This window comes from Aspergillus mulundensis (genome assembly GCF_003369625.1).
Source record: "Aspergillus mulundensis strain DSM 5745 chromosome Unknown scaffold_16, whole genome shotgun sequence".
NCBI classification, from domain to species: Eukaryota; Fungi; Ascomycota; class Eurotiomycetes; order Eurotiales; family Aspergillaceae; genus Aspergillus; species Aspergillus mulundensis.
In genome coordinates this window covers 197,561-219,347 of record NW_020797904.1, presented here as the reverse complement: position 1 = coordinate 219,347, position 21,787 = coordinate 197,561, and the positions used below count along the sequence as shown (strand labels likewise).

At 55.6% G+C, this 21,787-nt stretch overlaps 6 protein-coding genes across 6 annotated transcripts; 2 read left to right on the top strand and 4 right to left on the bottom strand.

Annotated features, from left to right (window-relative positions):
• Positions 1-1,260: 1,260 nt before the first annotated feature.
• On the top strand, positions 1,261-2,570 carry DSM5745_10647 (cellulase family protein; the record flags this gene model as incomplete). The annotated part of the gene is made up of 2 exons (XM_026752663.1): positions 1,261-2,410; positions 2,479-2,570. 2 exons carry the CDS (start codon positions 1,261-1,263, stop codon positions 2,568-2,570), a joined length of 1,242 nt encoding a protein of 413 aa, XP_026598681.1.
• A 408-nt stretch (positions 2,571-2,978) lies between these two features.
• Positions 2,979-4,145, bottom strand: DSM5745_10646 (uncharacterized protein; the record flags this gene model as incomplete). The annotated part of the gene is made up of 1 exon (XM_026752662.1): positions 2,979-4,145. One exon carries the CDS (start codon positions 4,143-4,145, stop codon positions 2,979-2,981), a length of 1,167 nt encoding a protein of 388 aa, XP_026598680.1.
• Positions 4,146-5,876: 1,731 nt separating this feature from the next.
• Positions 5,877-7,502, bottom strand: mfsA (glucose-inactivated glycerol proton symporter STL1; the record flags this gene model as incomplete). The annotated part of the gene is made up of 1 exon (XM_026752661.1): positions 5,877-7,502. The coding sequence occupies one exon, from the start codon at positions 7,500-7,502 to the stop codon at positions 5,877-5,879; it is 1,626 nt and encodes a 541-aa protein (XP_026598679.1).
• Positions 7,503-12,156: 4,654 nt separating this feature from the next.
• DSM5745_10644 (GNAT family N-acetyltransferase) lies at positions 12,157-12,897 on the bottom strand (the record flags this gene model as incomplete). The annotated part of the gene is made up of 2 exons (XM_026752660.1): positions 12,157-12,198; positions 12,244-12,897. 2 exons carry the CDS (start codon positions 12,895-12,897, stop codon positions 12,157-12,159), a joined length of 696 nt encoding a protein of 231 aa, XP_026598678.1.
• Positions 12,898-14,318: 1,421 nt separating this feature from the next.
• On the top strand, positions 14,319-15,800 carry DSM5745_10643 (sugar porter family MFS transporter; the record flags this gene model as incomplete). The annotated part of the gene is made up of 5 exons (XM_026752659.1): positions 14,319-14,419; positions 14,458-14,607; positions 14,651-15,017; positions 15,067-15,481; positions 15,535-15,800. The coding sequence occupies 5 exons, from the start codon at positions 14,319-14,321 to the stop codon at positions 15,798-15,800; spliced, it is 1,299 nt and encodes a 432-aa protein (XP_026598677.1).
• A 1,602-nt stretch (positions 15,801-17,402) lies between these two features.
• Positions 17,403-21,734, bottom strand: DSM5745_10642 (uncharacterized protein; the record flags this gene model as incomplete). The annotated part of the gene is made up of 4 exons (XM_026752658.1): positions 17,403-17,948; positions 17,994-19,170; positions 19,261-21,442; positions 21,488-21,734. The coding sequence occupies 4 exons, from the start codon at positions 21,732-21,734 to the stop codon at positions 17,403-17,405; spliced, it is 4,152 nt and encodes a 1,383-aa protein (XP_026598676.1).
• Between the last annotated feature and the right edge of the window lie 53 nt (positions 21,735-21,787).

Genomic DNA, 21,787 nt, shown 5'->3' with positions numbered 1-21,787 from the left:
GGATAAGCGCAGTTGGGCGGAGTTAAGCACACTGGATGACTCGATATGCCTGGAGTACTCCTGACAGTCATAGGTTGCAGCCTTGTATTATAGCACAGCTGCTAGCAGAGCACGAATAACACACAGAGTTGAATCATGAAAACAGCTCGTTGCGAGTCCGCAGCAATGCCTTACAACCACGATGCCGAGTTGAATGGAAAGTCGACATCACCTATGCTCTGGCACTACAGAAGATGAGCCTCCATGTCTGTAAGCATTGTCGTGCTTCATCGTTCATACTGAATCAGTGTTATGCATATCTATGGAAGTCTGCGTGGCAACCTTGGCAGATACGAGCCCTAACTCAACCGAAGTCTAAATCTATATCAGCTGCATCTCCACGCCCGACATGCGTCGCGAGAGGCACCGTCCCCCAAGCACCCCGCCCATCAGAACCGTAATCATGTGAGCAGGCTAGCCGGGATGAAATAAAAGTAGCTCTTGTCGTAAATAGCATGCCCCAGACCCTGATCAAGCCCTGGGAGGCAAACGGGAAGATGAACGGGGTATCCGTGGTCAAGAAAGGTTGCTTGCAGCAGGTAAAATGCCATTGCATGGGCTTCATAATCTTTGTACTGCAACGGGCATTCTTGGATCCCTTTCCAATCTATATCTATCTCCATCTATTGCTCTGGTCGGCACACTGAATCACCCCCGGCCTACTTGAAGGCCACTAAGGCACAGCCTCAACCTCCTCCAACTCACCCCCGCCTGATTTCGCCATGGAATGACCTTCACGTGGAGGATCCCTAAGAGCGTCTGTTAGAGTGGCTCTAACCATTTTCCTCGGCAACCAATCTACAAATGCATGCACTATGAAGATATTGACGGCATGATGATAATGACCTGCATAAACCCCGCCTACAGGTCCTTCATGCATGAGTTTAGCCGAGTTACCCCAGACGGCAATTCTCCGGTCCACACCACACCCAAGCCCGTGCCCTACAGCACCTAGGTAGTTTGCACACAGGTAGTCCTCGGGGGTCTCGGACGGAAGGGACGTCATGGGATGCATCCTGCAGACATCCAATCTATAACCTTGTTCATCCTGGGTACGCCAGTGCAAGCCGGTCTTGGTTCCCCTCATGCCCTGCCATAGCTAGGTACATACTATGGTCGTCCATCATCGAGGTATAAATATTCCCGTAAACGCCCAGCCCTTCTCCATAGAGTGCATAGCTCTCATCTCCATAATCCTGTTATCTCAGCTCTCGCTCCAACATGAAGATATCCCCCCTCCACCGGGCCCTCCTAGGGCTCCTCGGCCTCCTATCCCCAGCAAAAGGCGCCCTCCACACCCCCCTCACCGTCTCGAACCGCTGGATCCTCGACTCCACCGACACCCCCGTGACATTCGCCGGCGTCAACTGGCCCGGCGCCGGCGAGGCCATGATCCCAGAGGGTCTCCAATACGCCTCGATCCACTCCACCCTGGCCAAGATCAAGTCGATCGGCATGAACACGATCCGGCTCACGTTCCCCACGCAGCTGGTCGACGAGATCTACGCCAAGGCCGCCGACACAAGCATCCACGACTCCCTAATCACAGCTCTAGGCTCAACCAACGGCACCAGGGTATTCGGCCAGATCGTCGCGCATAACCCGGGCATCACGACCGCCACAACCCGCCTGCAAGCCTACGACCTCGTCGCCGCCGCCGCCGCCGAAATGGACATCTACGTGCATCTCGACAACCACATCTCCCGCGCAATGTGGTGCTGCAACGCCGATGACGGGAATACCTGGTTCGGCGATGCTGATTTCAATGTATCCAACTGGAAGCGCGGGCTTGCGTTCATGGCTGCGCACGCCGCGTCCTGGGAGACGTTTACATCGATCGGACTTCGGAATGAGCTTCGTCAGCCGCCGCGTGAGATCGCGGGGTATCCGTATACGTGGGAGACGTGGTACAGCCATATGACCGATGCAGCGGATATAGTCCACGCGGCGAACAGCGACGCACTGATCTTTCTGTCCGGGCTGAACTACGACACGACGCTTGCGCCGATTCCAACGGGCGCAGACCTTGGGAATGGGACGCGCTTTGACCTGCGCGACTTCGAGTACAAGGATAAGCTTGTCCTGGAGCTGCACACATACGACACGAGCACGTCCAGCTGTGCGGATCTGTCCGGCGCGCTTTGGAACGGCGGGTTCAAGGCGCTTAGTCGCGATGACAGCAGTATCGTCAATGTGATGCCGGTTGTGCTGACGGAGTTCGGGTTCGCGCAGGATGAGACGACGTGGGAGAGTGTGTACACTTCCTGTTTGCGGAGCTGGATTCCCGAGCAAGAGGCGGGCTGGATGGTGTGGACGATTAGTGGGAGTTATTATCTGCGGCAGGGGGTGCAGGATAGTGATGATACGTGGGGTGAGTCTCGCTTTTTTTTTATTTGTTTTGGCTTCGTTGTTCAGATGGTGAGATGGCTAATGGTGCAGGGATTCTGGATCATACGTGGTCCGGGTGGAGGAATGAGGAGGCGGTTCAGGAGGGGTTGAGGGTTATGGTTGAGGCGTCGCTTGGGGTTTGATCCATTCGGGCACAAGTTTGGGATCGAGGAGGGATAGTATGACTTGCCGCGCAGGCGTTGTTTTGCTATATGACATACAAACACCGTATTATGTCGGGAGTGGCGGTGGACATGGCCATGTCTGCAGACACGGGACGGACAGTCAATGAATGGTATTATCTCACTTTGAATATCATTGAAATCAACAGTTGGAGCATGGTTTCAGTGCCGATAGATAGCGAAAGTAGGGTATACAAACGTAGATAGATCAACGAGAAGTCTCCGTCCTATTCCAATCCAGGCCGTTGGTAGCCAACCTCAGTGCGGGCGAAATCAAGCCATCGCCTCCTCAACAGTAAAATTCGTACAAAGTGAACTCGTGAAGCCTCGTAAGCATCATCATGCTGCCCAAGACCAGTGAGCGGGCAACTAGTCATCCCCCTCGACGTCGTCATCGTCCTCCAGACTAGCACCAACACCGTTGATAATTGAGCTCAGCGGATGGTGGCGGCGTCTCCTCCTAGATACCGCCGCGGCCTCCTCCGCAGCCACCGCCGCAGCCTGATCTATGGCATGGACGGCCTGCTCAGCCGGCGTGTCCATATCCACGCCAGCCTCGTCCATATCATCCTCGTTGATAGTGTCTCGGCCGAGGTACGGAGGGGCCGGTTGCTGGTAAGTATGCGGGACTCGAATGTTCATGTCAGTCCCGTCGGCTGGAACGGTATCCGGAGACGGGGGCTGAAGTTTCCACGTCGCCGTGAGGACATAGTAATCCAGCTCGCCGGGCCGCACTTCATCGCGGATCCAGCGCGTCCGTTCAAACATCGAGCTGCCCGTCCACTTCATCGTCTCCAGATCGTCGCGGTTGGCGGCAAGAACCCGCCCGTCCTTCCTCTTAAACACCCACTTCTCAACCGCCGCCGCAACCAGAATATCAATCTCCCCTTTCCGTCGTTCCAGACTCTCAAAATCAACAACGAAGCTCCTCACGCTATCCGGGAACCGAACCCTCCGCACCCAATCCCCGCCGATCCGCAACCGTTCATTCATCTCCCAGTGCCAGAAATCCGTATACCGCAGCGTAAGATGCACCCGCTTCGGACACAAGCCCCTCGTATCAAAGACATTCTGCAGCAACGTCCCGGGCTCGAGGAGGTACATCTGCGCAAACACCCGCACATCGCCCATCCGCACCTTTTCTTCCCGCTGCGCATAAACCCCATGCAAGAGCCCCAGGTGCCCCTCCAGCCTCCTCCGATTCGACGCCCAGGCGCCCCTCGCCGGCGCACGCGCCCCACTCGTAAGGTAAAACGAATGCTCCGCCAGCGCAAAGGGCATGAACCAGCACTCAGCGTAGACGCGCCTACAGGCGCGGAGCAGCTCGGTGGCCGTTTTCAGCGGGGCGCTGTACCCGGGCCTGCTCCAGTATGTGTCTCGCTCGTAGAGGTTCGATTTGTCTTCGAAGGGGGAGAGCGCGTAGGTGAAGATCTCGGTGCGGATTTCGGGCGGGAGGGTTGCGAAGAGGGGCGATTGCGGTTGCGGGTTGTAGGTGGTGAAGTCAGGCGGGTGGAGGGCTGGCTCGGTCGGGGGCATGGTCGTGGTTATGGTCAATGTCGTTTTGGTCAGCGGTTTGTTGTTGATGGATGATCTGATCTGATCTGACGCTTCGTAGATATACTCCGCAGATGATGCGGGGCGGCTGCCTGGCAGGCTCCAGTTTGATGCCTGAGGGCTAAGGCGGACAGACCCTGGTTGTCACGTGAGCTAGCCTGTGCCGGATCGGAGACCATGATTCTGAGGCACCCACATTGGTGCCTGAGACGCGATCTGTGGTCTGTGCCTGAGCCAGTGTGGAAAGTGGGTAGTGGGCACATGCAACCGCTCAGCGCGGAAAGCCAGCAGGGCATCCAATCAAGCAAACAACCTTCGATAAGAGAAAGGGCATATTGATCAAGAAATTCCAGCAGCGCTCAGGGTGAAAGCTGTTACCACTGGCCCGTTGATGGCGATCTCACGTTGCAACCTTACGAGGAAGGCGCTTCCGGCAGCACGTGATCGCGACTGCATGTTTGCACCATTTGCCTCCATCACATGCCAAGCCCCAAGTCAACTCTGACCGAAAATGGGATCGACGGGGATTGGACGCCGAAATCTTGAGCACGCCACGGCGTCAGCGCAGGGTTGAACCTGAACCAGAACCAGAGATTGTCCGGACTCCGACTCCGAGTCTCCTTGCAGGAAAAGCTTGTTATCATCATACGAGCTTCTATTGACTGTAAGTTTACTGTTTAACTGAACCTAAATCCGGTGGTACGACATCGATCAAGTCCGGCCGGAAACTCCGTATGGTGATTGTGAGGGAGGTGTGGAGATATATATCCGCGACACCTGACGGGCCGCACTGCAACGCCTGCACTGTTTCCAGTCAAGCGAATTGTATGAGTGGTGGAGAGACTGGTACAAGCTTAAGAGACAACGGATTTGAGTTTCAAGGCCCCGGGGCTGTTACCGTGTTTCTGCATCGGTGTTTCGGAAGAGAGTCTAGTCTACGAGTCTAGAAGTAGAGGGCAGAGTCAGAGTCAGACATGATGGCGATCGGCCGGATTCCGTGTTCGGGTTCGGATGTTGGATGCAAGATCGCGAGCTTTGACAATTGACGGGTCATGCCGACAGGGTAGAAGCTAGATAGCATTTCGAGATTACGGGGAAAAACAATCAAGGGTGAAGAGGATGAATAGGAGAGAAGCATCGCAGAGAACTACATAGTGGTCGCAAAATCCAATAAATACCGTACATGTTAAACGAATGAGACGAATTGATCGCGCGAGCCACTACATATTACAACCTGTCAGAAAATGGAGACTACGAAAAAGAAAGTAATGTCAAGCCAAAGGGTTCCATTCAACCAAGACCAAGACCAAGACCAAGCAAACGAACGGTATAGACAGCGATCTAGTCTAGTCTAGATACCAGGGTATAATCATAAACATGGCGAACATCATAGCGCACCGCATGACCACTTCATACATATCCCGGACAGCGGCAGCAGTGCATCGCAGGGAACGGGAACGGGACCGAGACTCCAGCAGGGAGATCATGAACCCAGTCTGGTCCGGACCCGAAAACAAAAACAAAGACAACAGGGGAATCTATCAATCTCAATCTCAAGCAATCTTTGCTGCGAGAACAACACAACATGATGATAACGATGACAAGATTAGTGCCGTGTCCCCAGCAGCGTCTCGATCGAGACGACTCGGGTCAACCGTGAGTTAGGCTCGCCTAACCGGACACGGCTTTTAGAGCGAGAGCTTCAAGGCGCGCCTACTGACGCTCATTGTGCGTCTGCTTCTCGTTGTCGCTGGACTCGCTGCTGAGGCCGAGCTCGGAGTGCTGAGCAGGAGCGGAGGTGTCGAGGCCGAGCTCGCGGGCCTGCTTGTTGATTTCCTCAAAGGAGAGCTTGGGCATTTCCTTGGCGACGCGGAAGGGCATGCGCTTCTCGACGTGGGCCTTTGCGTAGATGATGTCAATTTCCTCGAGCTCGCGGCCGGCGGTCTCGACGAAGAAGAAGTACGCGACGGGGACGCCGATGAAGTTGATGAGCGCGAAGAAGAGGTACACGCCCCAGGGGGAGGTTGCAGCGAAGAGCGGGGTGAACATGACGACGGCGAAGTTGGTGATCCAGTTGGTGCAGGTTGAGGCGGCGGCACCGGCGGTACGGGTGCGGAGGGGGTTGATTTCGGGGGGGTAGATCCAGGGGAGGGGGAGGAGGGTGAAGGCGAAGAAGGTGATGAACAGGAAGATACCCACGACGGCACCCTTGGCGTTGCTCTCGTTGTCCTTGATCAGGCAGCCGAAGGTGATGACGAAGGAGAGACCCTGGCCGAGGAAGCCGATCAGGTAGAGCTTGCGGCGACCGACCTTTTCGATCATGAAGAAGGAGGGGATGGTGGCGAGGGCGTAGACGGTGGAGAAGACACCGCCCATGATGAGGGCCAGACGGTGCTCCATGTGCAGGTTCTCCTCGAAGAGCAGGGTCGAGTAGTAGATGGCGGCGTTGCAACCGGTGAACTGCTGGAAGAACTGACCGGCGCAACCGAGCAGCATACGCTGGAACTCCTGGGTCTTGCCGCCGGTGAAGATGACCTTCCAGCTGGCCTGGTTGGCATCGGTCATCTCGACATCAGCCTTCATGAAGTTGAAGTCGGTCAGGACGGCGTCGGAGTCGGGGGACAGGTTGTTGAGCTTGGCGAGGACCTCGATGGCCTCGGCGTGGTGGCCCTGCTTGATGAACCAGCGCGGGGATTCAGGCAGCAGGATGGCACCGGTGACGACGATCAGGGCGAAGAAGACCTGGAGCGCAATGGGGAAGCGCCACTGGACGGACATGTCGACGTAGGAGAGACCGAAGACGACCCAGTAGGCGATGAAGGTGCCGACGGCGATCATGGCGCCCTCGAAGCAGACGAGCAGGCCACGGTTGTGCGAGGACGAGCACTCGGACTGCCAGACGGGAATGGTCGCGGTGTTCATGCCGTTGCCGATTCCGGAGACCACACGTCCGATAACGAACTGCCCTAGACCCCATTGAGGGCCAAAGGCGGCAGTCGAGATGACGGCGCCGATGATGAGGATGGAGGCACCAGAGATGATGATGCGAGTGCGGCCGATGCGCTCACCGAAGAACATGGAGAACAGAGCGCCGAAAAAGCATCCGATCTCGTAGCACGCGGTCACGGCACCACGCAGGACGTTGATGTGACGGTAGACGGCGTCGCTGACCGGATCGGGCATCTTGAGAGGAGGGAACTCGTTGACGAACTCGCTGCCGGCGATGATTCCGGACATCATACCCTGGTTGTAGCCGAAGAGCGAGAAGCCCATGACGGCTGTGAAGGTGATGAACATGTGCAGGCTCTTGCCCCGGAGGCCCGAAGTGTTTGTCCACATCTTGACAGACAGTATGGACAGACAGGTAGAAAAAAAAGCACAGAGAGAAAAGAGAATGGATGGTCGAGAGGGAGCATCACAGACTTATATAACCCCGGCCCCAAGCAATGGACGCCTCAATAAGACTGACTGGCAAAGCATATCGGATGGACTCTTGGCTGCCCCGCAACAACAGTGGGTCTCCGCAAGGGGCAACTCAGGCGACTTGGCTAGTCCCGGTCGGGCGATAGTGGCAACTCCGCCGAGGCGACCCCGAGAGACTCTCCATCACAGAGATTTCCGTAGCCGGCGCCGCTGACGACGGCCAAGCGAATCAGACCCGTCTCCCCGTATCTCTTCTCCAGCGTCTCTCCCCGGGCTCCACACAAGCATCTCACTCTCACACTCTAACTCTCACCACACCGACAGCCAAGGTCTTGACCTGCGTCAATTCACCACTCGACACCAGCTGGCTTCCTTAGCTCTGCTGCTCCGACCAGAGAGCTGTCTCTGCGCTGCCGATCGATGCAGCCACGGTAACTGGCCCGACTCCTTCGGGTCCTGAGTCTGACCACCGAGAGACAACAGTGTTGCACCGCCGGCTCTTCCCGACGGAGACCGACAGAGGACTAGGACTAGCAGAACCCGGGGCTCCGTGATCCGTTGAGTCTTGACGGCTGAATCTGACGCTGATTACGTTTGGTTCATTTCCCTCGCAACCTCTGGTCAGAAAGTTAGAACCTCGGAGTGAGGCCGACATTCAACCGGCCTAATCCGCGACGGTTAGGCGCCTGAAATCTTATCCCCCGCCGTGACCCGTCGCGTCCCCGGGTGTTTCTCGGCTGTTTAACCCGGCTCGGAAGCCAAGCGCACACAAGAGTGGTGAGCAAGCAGACCCTCGAGCAGGTTAGCCGAGGGTTACCGCTGCTGCTGCGGCTGACTCGTTTGACTCGAGGAGCGTTTCACAGTGGGGCGCCCATTATTAATGCGCTTCCTCCTCGAGTCGAGCGCTCAAGCCCGCTGAGGCGCTGGCGGCGAAGTGCACATGACCAACCCTCAGCTGGATTCCCCTGGTTCCTGTGCCCTGCCATTTTGCCATTTCCTGGGGCTTCCAACTTCCTGGGGTCACCCCGCATCATCCAATCGCCGCCCTCTCCCGTCACACCTGTTGGTTCTGGTCCAGCGGCAGCACCGACAGAACTGAGAAAACTCTCCCCCAATTCAATAATCTCTGACCACCCACGGATCCTTCCCTCTCCCACACTCCCGCAAACGGCAGGTGTCCCGGCGCCGGCGCCAAGAGCGACCAATCCCAACTCGGGCTGGTGGGGCTCATTAAACTAAGCGAGTGCCCATGATGTCACACTCGCACTCTTTGACAATCACGATACCGCCGTAGTAGCTAACGGGTTCCGGAATGCCTACGCGAGCAATTACATCTCGCTTTGGTTGATGTTCATTGGGTTGAAGGGCTGTCAGGCGTGCGATCATCGTTGTCAGTGACAGTCGGCATTCGGGTTGGCATCCACGTGGCACGTGACCCGCCGATGATCTATGCAGGTCACAGTCACCACGCACAACAAGAGCAGATGAACTGCTATCGGCGTTGATTTAGGCAGAAAGCATCGAAATCATACGTTTTCCATCTGTTCAAAAGGTGGATATGAGGCCGGCTTGCTGCATCCAAGTGGACCGGGTGCATGTATCCATAGCCATCCTCTGCTATGGCACGGTGAGCCATGACTAACAGCGTTTACACGGCCTGCTAAGCTTATTCTCAAACTTACGAGGGACTGCATCGGAGTAAACTTAAGAGTAAGCCACCTCCGTCTTGGCTTACATCGTCATGCTCGTCATCGTCATCGTCAATGTCAAAGTTAATGTCTCTTGATATTGACTGTCCTCACCGCATTCGTCTGAAGCGTTTAGCCGCTGATGCCGATGGAGATGGAGATGCAACGGCCGGAGGGATAGAGGCTGGAGCTACCACTGGGTCCGTCTCAGATCCAACCCTACCACCACGGTACCACCACCTACGCAACCCAACCAACCCGCCCATATCCCGGTGCGGGCCCGCCTCTACCCCGTTAGGGCAAGCACTGACATCGGTTTGAGATCTGACTCTGTACCTAAATTACCCGACGGCATTCTCTTTGGCATCAACTTTAAGTGACAAGTATCAGCATGAACCAGACATCAAGACTTCTCTCGAAAGATGCATAAATGCCAACCGATGATCCATCCGATCGTCAGGGGCCAAGCCCTCGCACTCGTCAACCAAACCCTCAACCAAAATCAGGGCCTGCCAAGTTCCAACATGTGCAGCCGTTTTGGCGAAGATCACCGTCCGCAATCCGAATCCCAATCCCAATCCCACATTTTTCCGCTGACCCAGCGATTGCATTTGCACTGCACCTTGGATCATGGATTCATGGGTGGACTGGACAGGACCCAGTCTTAGCCGCCGATCGAAATTCTGGACCCGGAACGGGAATTTCAACGACTCATCTTATCCTGCGAGCAATGACATTCATTTATTGGGCTTCATTTATAACGCAAATATTTTGTCGTGTTTCAGTTGACTCTTGAGATTGGGAATTAGGATCCTTTTAGGGCTGAGCCCGTTTCGCCGGTTCCATCCTTGCCTCCAAGTTATGTTGGACTTGGACGGCGAGACACTGACAGTGACAGCAAGTGAGGCTGTGAGATCGGATCGGCGCCGTTCACCCTTGCAAGAACGTGAAATCGTTGCGAGGAAACCTCATGCTTGGCTTGACGAAGACAAGACAAGACATTGTCCAAGCGCTGCGCGGATATCGTTCGCAGCGTATCCTAGGCACGGTCTTGACTGAGATCGATTTCAGAAAGTCGTACGTGCGAGGTGCCGAGGGCAACTGTACCGAAGACAATGCTGTTTGCTGCCGATATCCAAGAGATTGGGATAGTCGCCATTTCAGGACTCGTCGTCAGTAGCTTTTCAGCTCGCTCGGACATTCTTCGGTATGTCGTGCTGACCGCAGGGTTACGGCAGTCGCTACGAAGCCCTGGACTCTGTTAAACCCTGCCTTCCTGTTCATGTACATCGCGAGTCCTCGACCTTGCTTCCGTCACGATACTGAAGCCAAAGGCTTTGGCGATGTCCAGCGAAGACTACCATACCAACCAATCGTCTCAGATTCAAGAGCGCCACGCTCGGCGTGGTTCTGAAGTCCAATGCAAGCTCCATAGACGGGTTCGAAGTACCAGTAATCCATGGTTTGTTTATATTCTGTGCTATGAGGCGGGGCCGGCAATTCTAGATATACCCAGATAGACGAAGGGGAGCTATATGCATCCAAGATAGCATCGACAAGACGCAGACATCTGTTCAAACTTCGAAGGAAGGGCGAGTATCGTGGAAAAGATCTTACCCCAGATCCCAGACAGTAAAGATCATCCACATCATCCCACCTCCATTTTTCAACCTATGCTTCGGAGCAGGGCAGAACTCCGCATCGCATCCTCGTGGCGAACCGACGGGAGACCCCGGAAAAAGGACGAAGGGAGATGCAAGAACGCCTGTCATGAACCCACAGAGCCCAGAAGCCATGAATAGAATGACATGCGTCAAACCCACGCAGGGGCTCCAGCTCGCTGCAGCTCCGAGGCCAATGGTCTTGAACTTGAACCCCAAATACCCCAAAATAGGCGTTGAGCATGAGGGTCCTGGATGCCCATCTGCCCTGCCCCTCCCGTCTAGCGGGGTGGAAGCGCGGAGACCCCGGTGGATATGGATAAACCCCAGCCATCCTATGCCGGGGGACCTCATGCACGTCACCCCCATGCGGGGGCTGCAGCTTGGAAATGAAACCAATCCAGACACCCCGGGTCCGTGATCGGCGGACTGGAGCGTCAAGGGTCTTCGCAGGCTCCAGACACCCCCCGCCGCCAGGGCGCTTGATGACATGCGTATCAGGCGCCAGCGGGATGCAGAGTCGGGCCCAACCGCTAGATCTGTAGTACCACCTATACTATCCAGATGTCCTGATTCAGTGATCGGCGTACAGTACGAACTTGTTCTTCTCTTGAAGCGGGGCGATCGGTGATCGGTGCAGGTCGCGGATCTCAGGCCTGAAGCTCTTGTGTGTATGTCTGGTGATCGTCGTGTGTGGGTGTTTTCTTTGCCATCTTGCCCAGGGGTGACCGAAACCAGTGCTAACTGAGGTTTGCGGATGTCTGGCTTTGTACATCATGTCAAGTGTTTAGGCCCTATCATCCAACTCAATTCTACCTCTGGGTCTCCCAGTTAAGGGGGTACATAGTGCTGGATCGAACATCCATAAGTCGGCGCGGCAATGGAGAGCCCACGGTTAAGCAGTATGGAGGTCAGGCGCTATGTTCTCACTCGGAATCTGTTGCTTCATCTGTATCAAAACTGTTTCTAGCGAGTTTTTTCTGCAAGGGGGTCTGACGCTGTTGACTCTCCTACACCAATTAAAGAGCTATTGACTGACATATTGTAGAGCACACCTGGCTCGCTATCCAGGCAATGCGTTCAATGAAAGAGATATCGGAGCGTAGAATAGATATATTATCTCTGCCAAAAGGTATGCAGGCTGACTTTCCAAGAGGACACCAGAGTTTAGGGATGCCAGAGGGAACGATATCAGAACCACCGACAAGCTGCCCACCACGACTACTTCCCCTTCCGCACCGTCTTCGGCTGCCGAAGCATAAACTATCCCGTTAGCACCGCAGCTTCTACATCATTCCTTCCACTCACAGTATACACATGCCTCCCAACGCCCCCATACTCCGCCGCATCAAACTCCCCAACCCTGACAACCTCAAACCCAAACCGCTCATACAACGGCCTCCCCTCCCCCGCCGCCTCAAAATAAACCCTCATCCCCAGCCGATCCGCAAGCTCAACCCCCCACTGCACCAGCGCACTCGCAACCCCAACCCCCCGGTACCCAGGATGCGTAAACAGCGTCTCGAGCTCAACCCGCGGGACCAAGCCCACAACAGCCCCGTGATTATCCCGTAGCCCAAGAACCTCCCATTTCCCGGCTGTCGCCATGGTATAGAATGCCCGTGTGGCGGCCTCATTCGTCTCGGGGATAACGCGACGCATGACCTCGTGTTCAACGGCTTCTTGCAGCGTGGTATAAACGCGCTCCTCCTTCGTAACGATCCACCGCGCAACGCCGATAATCGCGCCCGTGTCCTCGTCCACGGCCTTGAACATGCGCGCTGTCGGCATCATGGCGATATCGCGGAGGCGCGCGGCGGTGAGTTTTTCGAGGGAGGACGGGCTGGGTGGGTGCGTTTTGTAGAGGAGGGTGTTGAACGCGGCGAAGGATAGGTCTGCGACGGCGAAGGCTTCGATGTAGTCGCGGGGGAGGAGGGGGCGGATTGTGAAGGAGCTGGACATGGTGGATTGGATTAGGATAAGGATAGTGATAGTGATAGTGATGATGGCGTTAGGGACATTAGGTAGGAGACGGATGGTCGCAGTCATCATCCATCATGTTGACCGAGGAGTGTACCGTAGTCGGCGAGTCAAAAGGGAAGGCACGGCCTGGTCGACCTCATAGAACCAGTCGATGACTTTGCTGTGCATCTCATTCTAGTGCGTAGAGTATCGTTGGGAACAACCAGATACAACAGCAGTGGTGTCTTCATATCGAAGTCGCACAGTATGTCTGGTTTTGCAGCCCGTTCCAAGTGTCCTGCGACAATCTGCCCGAGTCGTCGATTCGACGCATATCGTGAAAAGAACACGATGACCGGAGTATGCTCTGCGTCAGTTCTGCGGGAACAATGCGCCTCTGGCTGGGTCTTTCCTGGGGTTAATAGTTACGACAGGTTTCCCAGGGCAAAACAAGAATCTAGCCTCACGGAACAACCTGGGAAGCCAACCCCAAATGCCCTCAACTACGGGCAAGATAGCTGATGACAGGGGACTGTGGTTGCTGGCACTCCTGAACGGGCTTCTTGTGGCAGATCATGTTTTTGCCGCACGAGGCCTCTAGTATGTGTCTAGTCGGGGACGCCGACCGGGACTGAAACCGAGGCCACTAGACAGTGAGTAATTGATCATTGTACAGCACAGAGTCCGCGGCGACCACCTGTCTCATGGTAGTGGTATAAGTGTCTGCATTGAGGGCTTCGCGCCGGGAAATCCGAGGTTAAATCGCGGGAGGAGCTGATTCCTGAAGGATCGCGGCCGAGTGCTTGATTGCAGCCACACGGGAGGTTCCAGTTCCCGTTTCTTCATGCCGACATCATCTCTAACCCTGAAGGTAACTCGGTGAGGACAGCCTGACCTGATTGACCCCCAGTGTGGGGATCCCCGCATTAGGGCGAGCTCGGGGCCGGGGTAAAGCGCCCCGACGCAGCCATCCACGCCCCAAGGTGACAAGATCGGCATGAAGCAGAACCTGTGTGGAGATGACTGTTCAGACTCGGGGAAATGCAGCGCGAGTCTGGGGATTCATTATCTCCCCGTTTCTCCTCATTCAGTCTTCCTTCTAGCTGGATCTAGCTCGAAATATCATTCTACGGCACGATGCGTCTATGGAAACACGACTTTCGAGGCAGGGCCCTGGTTATCGCCATTGCCCTGGCGTCCTGCCAGGCTTTTCTCCTGCTGGGATTTGATCAGGGCGTAATGAGCGGCCTGGTTGGGGCGGACAACCGGTTTGGTATGCACTTCCTTCATTGGCTTTCCATTATTAATCCCTTGCTAGGCCGCGACTTCAATAACCCAGATGCCGACATGCAAGGCAACATAACCGCCCTCTACGACATCGGCTGTGTCCTCGGCTCGATCGTTTCATACTTTGTCGGAGAATGGCTGGGGCGACGGACGATGCTGATGTCTGGGGGTGGGATCATGATCGTTGGCACAATAATCCTGGCGAGCTCGGACACGGTGGCCCAGCTGATCGTGGGTACGTACTGTCCTGCAAACTGCCTGCAAGTCTGACAGGTTAGGACGCATCGTCACCGGCGTCGGGAACGGCATGAATTCGTCAACAGCCCCGATCTACCAGTCCGAGTGTGCGCCGGCTTCATACCGAGGAGCCCTCCTTACCCTACAGGGAACCGTCACGATTCTAGGTGTTGTGATTGCTTACTGGTATGATGGCTGTGCCAAACCCTTACCATGCTAACAAACATAGGATGGACTATGGAACAAGCTTCACCGAATCATCACTGCAATGGCGCTTCCCGCTCGCTTTTCAGGCCGTCTTTGCCATACTCCTCGTGCTTCAGGTTGTCGGCCTCCCAGAGACACCGCGCTGGCTGGTCCAGCACGACCGTCATGACGAAGCACGCGAGGTCGTCGCTGCCATCACCGAGCGAGACGCAAATGATCCCGACGTCGCGCGAACGATCCTCGACATCCAGGTCGGCCTGAAAGAAGAGCAAAAGGGCGGGCCGTTCAGATTCAAAGAGCTCTTCACCTGGGGCGAAGAGCAGAACCTTCGACGACTGCTAATTATCATTAGCGTGGAGCTTGGGCAGCAGTTCACCGGATCGAACATGGTACTGACCCTCCACCCCTCGAGTCATCTACTAAGCACTAACCGTGTAGATCAACTACTACGGCCCCGTCATGTTCCAAACGACAATGAACATGGGCCGCAACCTCTCCATGATCCTCGGCGGCGCAATCCAATGCACATACCTGGTCGGATCCGCAATCCCCGTGCTGCTAATGGACCGCTTCGGCCGGCGCACCCTGCTAATGATCTGCTCGGTCGGACTGTGCTTCTGCTTCGTCATGGTCTCGATCCTGCTCTCCCTAGACAGCACAAATGCCGCATACGGCGCGACCGCATTCATCTTCATCTTCCAGATCTTCTACGGCATCGGCTGGTTACCCGTGCCGTGGTTCTACCCGAGCGAGGTATCAACGACACGAACACGAACGCGCATGCAGGCCATTGCGTCGGGGTGGAACTGGATGGCTGTTTTTGCGGTTGTCAAAATCACGCCGCTTGCGTTCGGTATGTCCCAACCTACTCCACCTACTAAAGGTCTAGCTAACAAGCCTGCGTAGAAAACATCGGCTGGCGCACCTTTGTGATCTTCGCCGTCCTCAACGCCGCCTTCATCCCCATGGTCTACTTCTTCTACCCCGAGACCAAGGGGCTGGAGTTGGAAGATATCCCGCTGCTTTTTATCAAGGGTGGAGTCACGGGTGGTGTGTTTTCCTCGAAGGGTGGGAGGACGGTTATGCCGGGGCAGCATGCGGTGCAGACGGATGTTGGTCGCAAGGTTGAGGGGTTGGGGGGTGAGTTGGAGGAGGTTGAGGCTGTTGCTTAGCGGCCTTCAGGTGAATCAGCATACCGAGCTAGAGCTGATAGATATAGAGATAGAAATTGAACCGAGGACACGCCATTGCAATACAACGATTACGAAGGCATGAAATGACATTTCACTCACTCTCAAAGGTTTCGGCATATACTGCTACACCATAAAAATTGTTGGTTGTAGGGCTGTCCTTATACCCAATATGCTTCCCAGAAGGTTAGCATATTGTACTGTTTCACCCTTGCGATATTAGTGGACCTTGTACCAGTTCCTGTTTCTAGACATCTAGGTTTATGGTCACGGAGCTCAGGTACGAATTAATCAAAGCATCTAACCTATTAAATATTTACTTGTATAGTAAAAACAGACTCAAGCCGTAGAGACCACTCCATGCTCATGACATGTTAGTATACCGCTATAACATAAAAGCCAATTCGCTTGAAGCCAGCCCTTATACTCCAACGAAAGCAACCATTGCTAACCACTATGTACCACCAGCCCTAAGCACCCTGTTAACCACCCCGAAAAGCGCCCTCCCCCCCTAAGGGGCAACCACAAATTCGTCCTCCTCCACCTATTAACTCATTAAGCCCCCTACACCCCCTAACAGCCCGCCCCCACCGTCGCAAAATCGTCTCCGTAACCTCCCACCCCGCTGTATCCCACTGACCCCGCAAAACAGTGATTCCCGTCTCGCCCCGCCTGATATCCTTCTTAACACTGCCGGCTAGAGGGTGGGAAAGAGTCAGAGATAAAGGCAGTTGCGCGGAGTTAAGCATACTTTGAAGACGCTATGCCTGGAGAAAAAACATGCTGGACTTGATATGCTTGCCAGAAGTATCCGTATCCCATGGATTCAGGTTCTATTTACATACAGACAGCGAGAATATGGTATGATCTTGCCCTCTGTCTCGTCCTCCAATGATCAGTCTCAAGTACAGCCACTCTGGGAACGTATAAATTACCGCTTCGGCGGTGGATACAGACCAGGAGGATGGATCCGTTGACCTCAGGAATATGGTGCTAACCAAGGCTCTGGCTATGCTCCTTATATGGACGGTTACTCACTGCCACCGACCTACAGCTACTACTAGGGCTGCTTAACCGGTGGCGGGCAAGGTGATGCTCGCGCAGTTCTACCTGGAGCTGCCGTTTGACGGCATATACGCCGGGGGTCCTGGGAACTACGAAACGCACTTTATACTCAGCTTTCTGGGCCAGGATATTTTGGACATTATCGTTGAAAAGCTCTTTATGCCTATTAAAAAACCGACTTTGTCAAGGAGAGATTAGTTGAGAATTCTCAACGGCAATTTCGACATCCAGACTCTAGAGTGTGAGCCTGGTCAAAGCATAATTAAAAAAAAAACGCTCTGCATCATATTAGCGCAAGTACAAGCCATTCAAGCTATTTACTTTGTAGCAAAAGACTCACGCACCAGCGATGCTGGCCACCAAGCTTTAACTTCCTCGCGGAAAGTGCATGGCTTCAACAAGGACAACCCTCGTCAGCTCCTTCTCGCTTGCACCTCTTCGATATACAACTCATACTTTCATACTCTCTCATCAATGCATTTGCCATAACTTGTTGCTTGATTAAACCAACCTACATTCTCAAGCAACCGCAACAAAGAACGCTTTCTCCCCTTCCTTCCTCCCCACCTCAGCCCTCCTCACAATCTCATCCCCAACCGCAAGCCTGACTCTCTCCACGGTGGCCGGACTATGCAGCACCAACGGCTCAGTGACGCCCCTCTCCCTCCTCGCAAACCCCAGCGCATCCCTCAACGCAAAGAGCACACTACACCCCATGAAAAGCGGCGGCTCGCCAACCCCCTTGCTACTCTGGATACTCCGCAGCGTCTTCCACATCGTGCCTTCCTCATTATCCTGCAAGAAGCTCACATTGAACACCTGCGGGATGTCCGCGAACCCGGGGATCTTGTACGTCCCCGGCCCGCGCGTCGCAAGTTGGCCCGATTGCGTCCACAGCGACTCTTCCATCGTGAAGAGGCCCTGTCCCTGCACGAACGCGCCTTCGATCTGCCCGTAGTCGATGGCCGGGTTAATGGAGCGCCCAACGTCCATTTTGAGATCGGTGCGCAGGACGCTGTGTGTGCCTGTGAGCAGGTCGAGTTCGATTTCCGTGCAGGCCGCCCCCTGCACTGTTAGTAGCTGACCCTAGTAAAGAGAGTGTAGGCATACCTGTGTGAAGTAGAAATACATCGGCTTCACGGCTTCGGGGTCATAGTTCCCCCACTCGTACCCGATCGTCGGCATCTTGTAGAATCCCACAGCGGAGAGATTGACGCGATCTCGATACGCAGCCTTCGCAAGGACACCCAGTTCTACATCCCCGAGTTTCTCCCGGTACGGTCTCAACCGCTCATTGAGCTGATCGCACGCATGCTTGATCGCCATGCCGTTGAGGTCACTCCCTGAACTCGCGGCCGTCGGACTCGCATTTGCCGTTTGATAGCTCGATGTATCCTGCGTGTACACTTGCTCCACAGGGACACGAAGCTCCTGCGCCGCAACCTGCACCATCTTCGTATACAGGCCCTGTCCCATTTCCGTCCCGCCGTGGTGCAGCAGCACAGACCCGTCCGTATATACGCGCACGGTAGCAGACGCCTGATTCAGATGCAGGGCCGTCGCAAACGAGATGCCGAATTTCGTGGGGATGAGACTGATTCCTCGTTTGCGCCAGCGGTGTTCCTTATTAAACGTCTCGATTTCCCTCCTGCGCTTGTCATACTCCGCCTCTTGTCGAACCTGCTCCAGCAACAGCGGGACATGCCAGTCGGCGTCAAGAACCTGGTTGAACGGCGTGCGCTGCCCGACTTCATACAGATTCCGCCGCCGCACCTCGTCGACATCCAGCCCAACCTTCTCCGCCACAGCGCAGATAATGCTCTCCGCAAAATACATCGCCTGCGGCGCGCCAAACCCCCGGAACGCCGTATTCGAATGCGTATTCGTCTTGCACACGTGCCCGCGCAGCCAGACATTCGGGACGTAGTAGCAGTTGTCCAAATGCGTCAGACACCGATCCATCACGGCCGCCGACATGTCAACCGAGTACCCCGCGTTATTATACGTGTCCGCGTCCAGAACAAGCAGTTTGCCGTCCGCACCAAACCCAACGGTCCAGCGGCACTGGATCGGATGCCGCTGGCCCGAAGTCATCATGTCCTCGTCGCGGCTGAGCATGATGCGCACAGGCCGCCGTGTCTTCTTCGCGGCGACGGCAACGATGCATGCGATCGGCACAGAGCGCGATTCCTTGCCCCCGAATGCGCCGCCCATGCGTCGGACGCGCGCGTTGATTTTGTGCCGGGGTACGTTTGTCACTTGGGAGATGAAATCTTGCGTTTCCATTCTACGTCTGTTAGGCTGGTTTTGTTCCAAGGTTGGTGTGAGGGGTAAGGGGGAAGGGGGAAGGGGTAAGTTAGGGTTCGTGCGGACATACGTATTCTGCGTCGACGACCAAACATCCATGCTCCCGTCTTCGGCGTGCGGGATCGCGATCGCCGCGTTGGTCTCGAGGTAGAAGTGCTCCTGCCCGCCTATACGACTTGTGCCGGAGAGCGTGAACTCACATCCCTCCAGAGCCTTCCCAATCTCATCCGGCGCCGCGCCCCGTCGCAACTCCTTCCCGTACCTGAAGAACGAGCCCGCCTCGATCGCTTCGTCGATGCTTAGTATAACGGGCAGATCCTCGTAGACGACCTTGACAGCCCTCGCAGCCGCTTGAGCAGTCATGGCATCCTCCGCATAGACAAGACCAATGGGTTGTCCGTGCGCGAGGACCTCCCCCTTCGCGAAAACCGGCTCGTCGTGCACGACCGGTCCCCAATGGTTCCTGTCTTCGGGGAGAGAGGTATGATCTACATACCCCAGCGCTCCGACTTCAAACGCAGATTCCCAGTCAACGCTGACGATCCTCGCATGAGCACGCTGAGACAGCACAAGTGCACCGTGCAGCTCGCGATGCAGCGGGGGCATGTCGTCCACGTACTCTGCTTCCCCGGTGGCATGTTTCAGGCCGCTGAGATGGGGGATCTGTTGGCCGACGACGCGTTGCGCGTGCGGGTTGTGATCGTTGCGTGAGCCGGTTGATAGACCCCTGTGGATCTCCTCGACCAGATCAGCGTCGAACTGTAGGCTGAGTTTCTGGTTCACGTGGTTCCAGAAGCGGGTGAAGAGGGAGAGGGTTAGGGTTCGTCTATACGTCGCCATTCCGCCGGGTACGCTGTAGGGGAGGTTGAATTCGTGGCTTAGTGAAGTTAGGACCATGTCAAGGAGGGCATTGTCGCCCCAGCGTTTGCCCTTTAGGGCTTTTGCGGTCTTTGCGGCGAGGATGGTTGTCGGCGCCATGCCTCCGAAGGCGAGTGATGCCTCTTGCACAATGAAATCAGGGCTGAGACGGACGCGGAATGCAGCTGTCACAATGGCGATGTCGTCGTCTTTGCGCTTGGCCTGTTTGTAGGCGTTCACAATCTCTATTTCGTACTGAGATGGCATCGGGATCGAGATTCTGGTGATGATGCTGCCGGTCGGGAGCGCGGTCTTCCTGTACCCCGTGAACATCTCACTCATTTTGATCGATGTCTCCGTTTCGATGGTCCGCGCGTGGACAGTTGCATCCAGTGCCAATAGGAGCGGATTCATATCGGATATTGGAGACGCGGTCGCGATGTTTCCCGCTAGACTGGCAGCGTTGCGGATCTGTCGACCGGCGAAGTACCGCAATGTCCTGGCGATGGAGGAGAGAACAGATGCGTACCCTGGGTTCTCCGCTTCGAACTCGGGTATGGACCGCAGACACTCAGCCTCGATGTCTGACAACGACGCCGAGCCTCCGATCTCCAGTGTTTTCTTACCCTCGCTCCAGGATATCCCCGTAAGCTCTGGGATGTCGCCGATGAATACACTGACAGCCGGCTTGAAGTCCTTGAACCGCACGTCGACCTGCACTTCACTTGCGCCTGTTACAAGTGTAGTAGATGGATGCTGGGAAAGAATATCCAGTGTCTCTTGGATCGTTGTAGGCTTGACCCACGCCTGTTTTTCATCGCCGTAACAAAGCAATTTCGGCTCGAACTTCGCTAGACCCGGTGGGTAGATGAGCTCCGTTGTTGGCGTGTAGGGGATGAAGTCGAATTGTTCAGATAAGCCCGGGGTCGATGGTGCCGTGATGCTCGTGTCCCTGGAACACGATGATCCAGGGCTAGGGCTATCCTTGCAACACCCCCCAGGCCGACCGCAGGAGGCGGACGAACTCAAAGACCCTCGTGAGTCTGGCGTCACATCGACCTCTTCGTCCGTCAAAGCCGGAGCCGAGTCAACGACCGGCACCCCCAAGTCCTCCTGGATGAACGTCTTCGCCGCATCAAGAATCGGCTTGTACCCCGTGCACCGACACAGATTCCCATCGAGATGCCCCCTGTCCTCGATATCGTCCGCGGTAAGCCGGAATTCGCCCGTGAGCGGATCATACGCATTCCGTACCATCGCATAGAGGGACATGACGATGCCCGGCGTACAGAATCCACACTGCGACCCGTGCATCTTGGCGATGCGCTCTTGCAGGGGGTGTGGGGTGTCTACCGTTCCCAGGCCTTCGATCGTTATGACGTGTTTTCCGGCGACTTCGCTGTTAGCATACACCGTGTAAATCTAGATGGGTGCCGTACCCCCAATCAACGGATAGAGACACGCATTCACAGCAAGATGGCGGATCTTCTTCCCCTGCCGCCGTGTCTGCAATACAACCGTGCACGCACCGCACCCGCCCTCGCCGCAGCCGAGCTTCGTGCCCTTGAGCCCATCCTGCGAGCGGATGAAGTCGAGGAGCGTCCAGCGGGGATGGGGACTGGAAAGGGAGATGGGCGTGCCGTTGAGGTAGAAGGTGAGCGGCGGTGATGAGGGGAGGGGATTCATGGTGACGGTCCACCAATTCGGGTAGGCAGGTTGGAGTCGAGTTGAGATGGGTT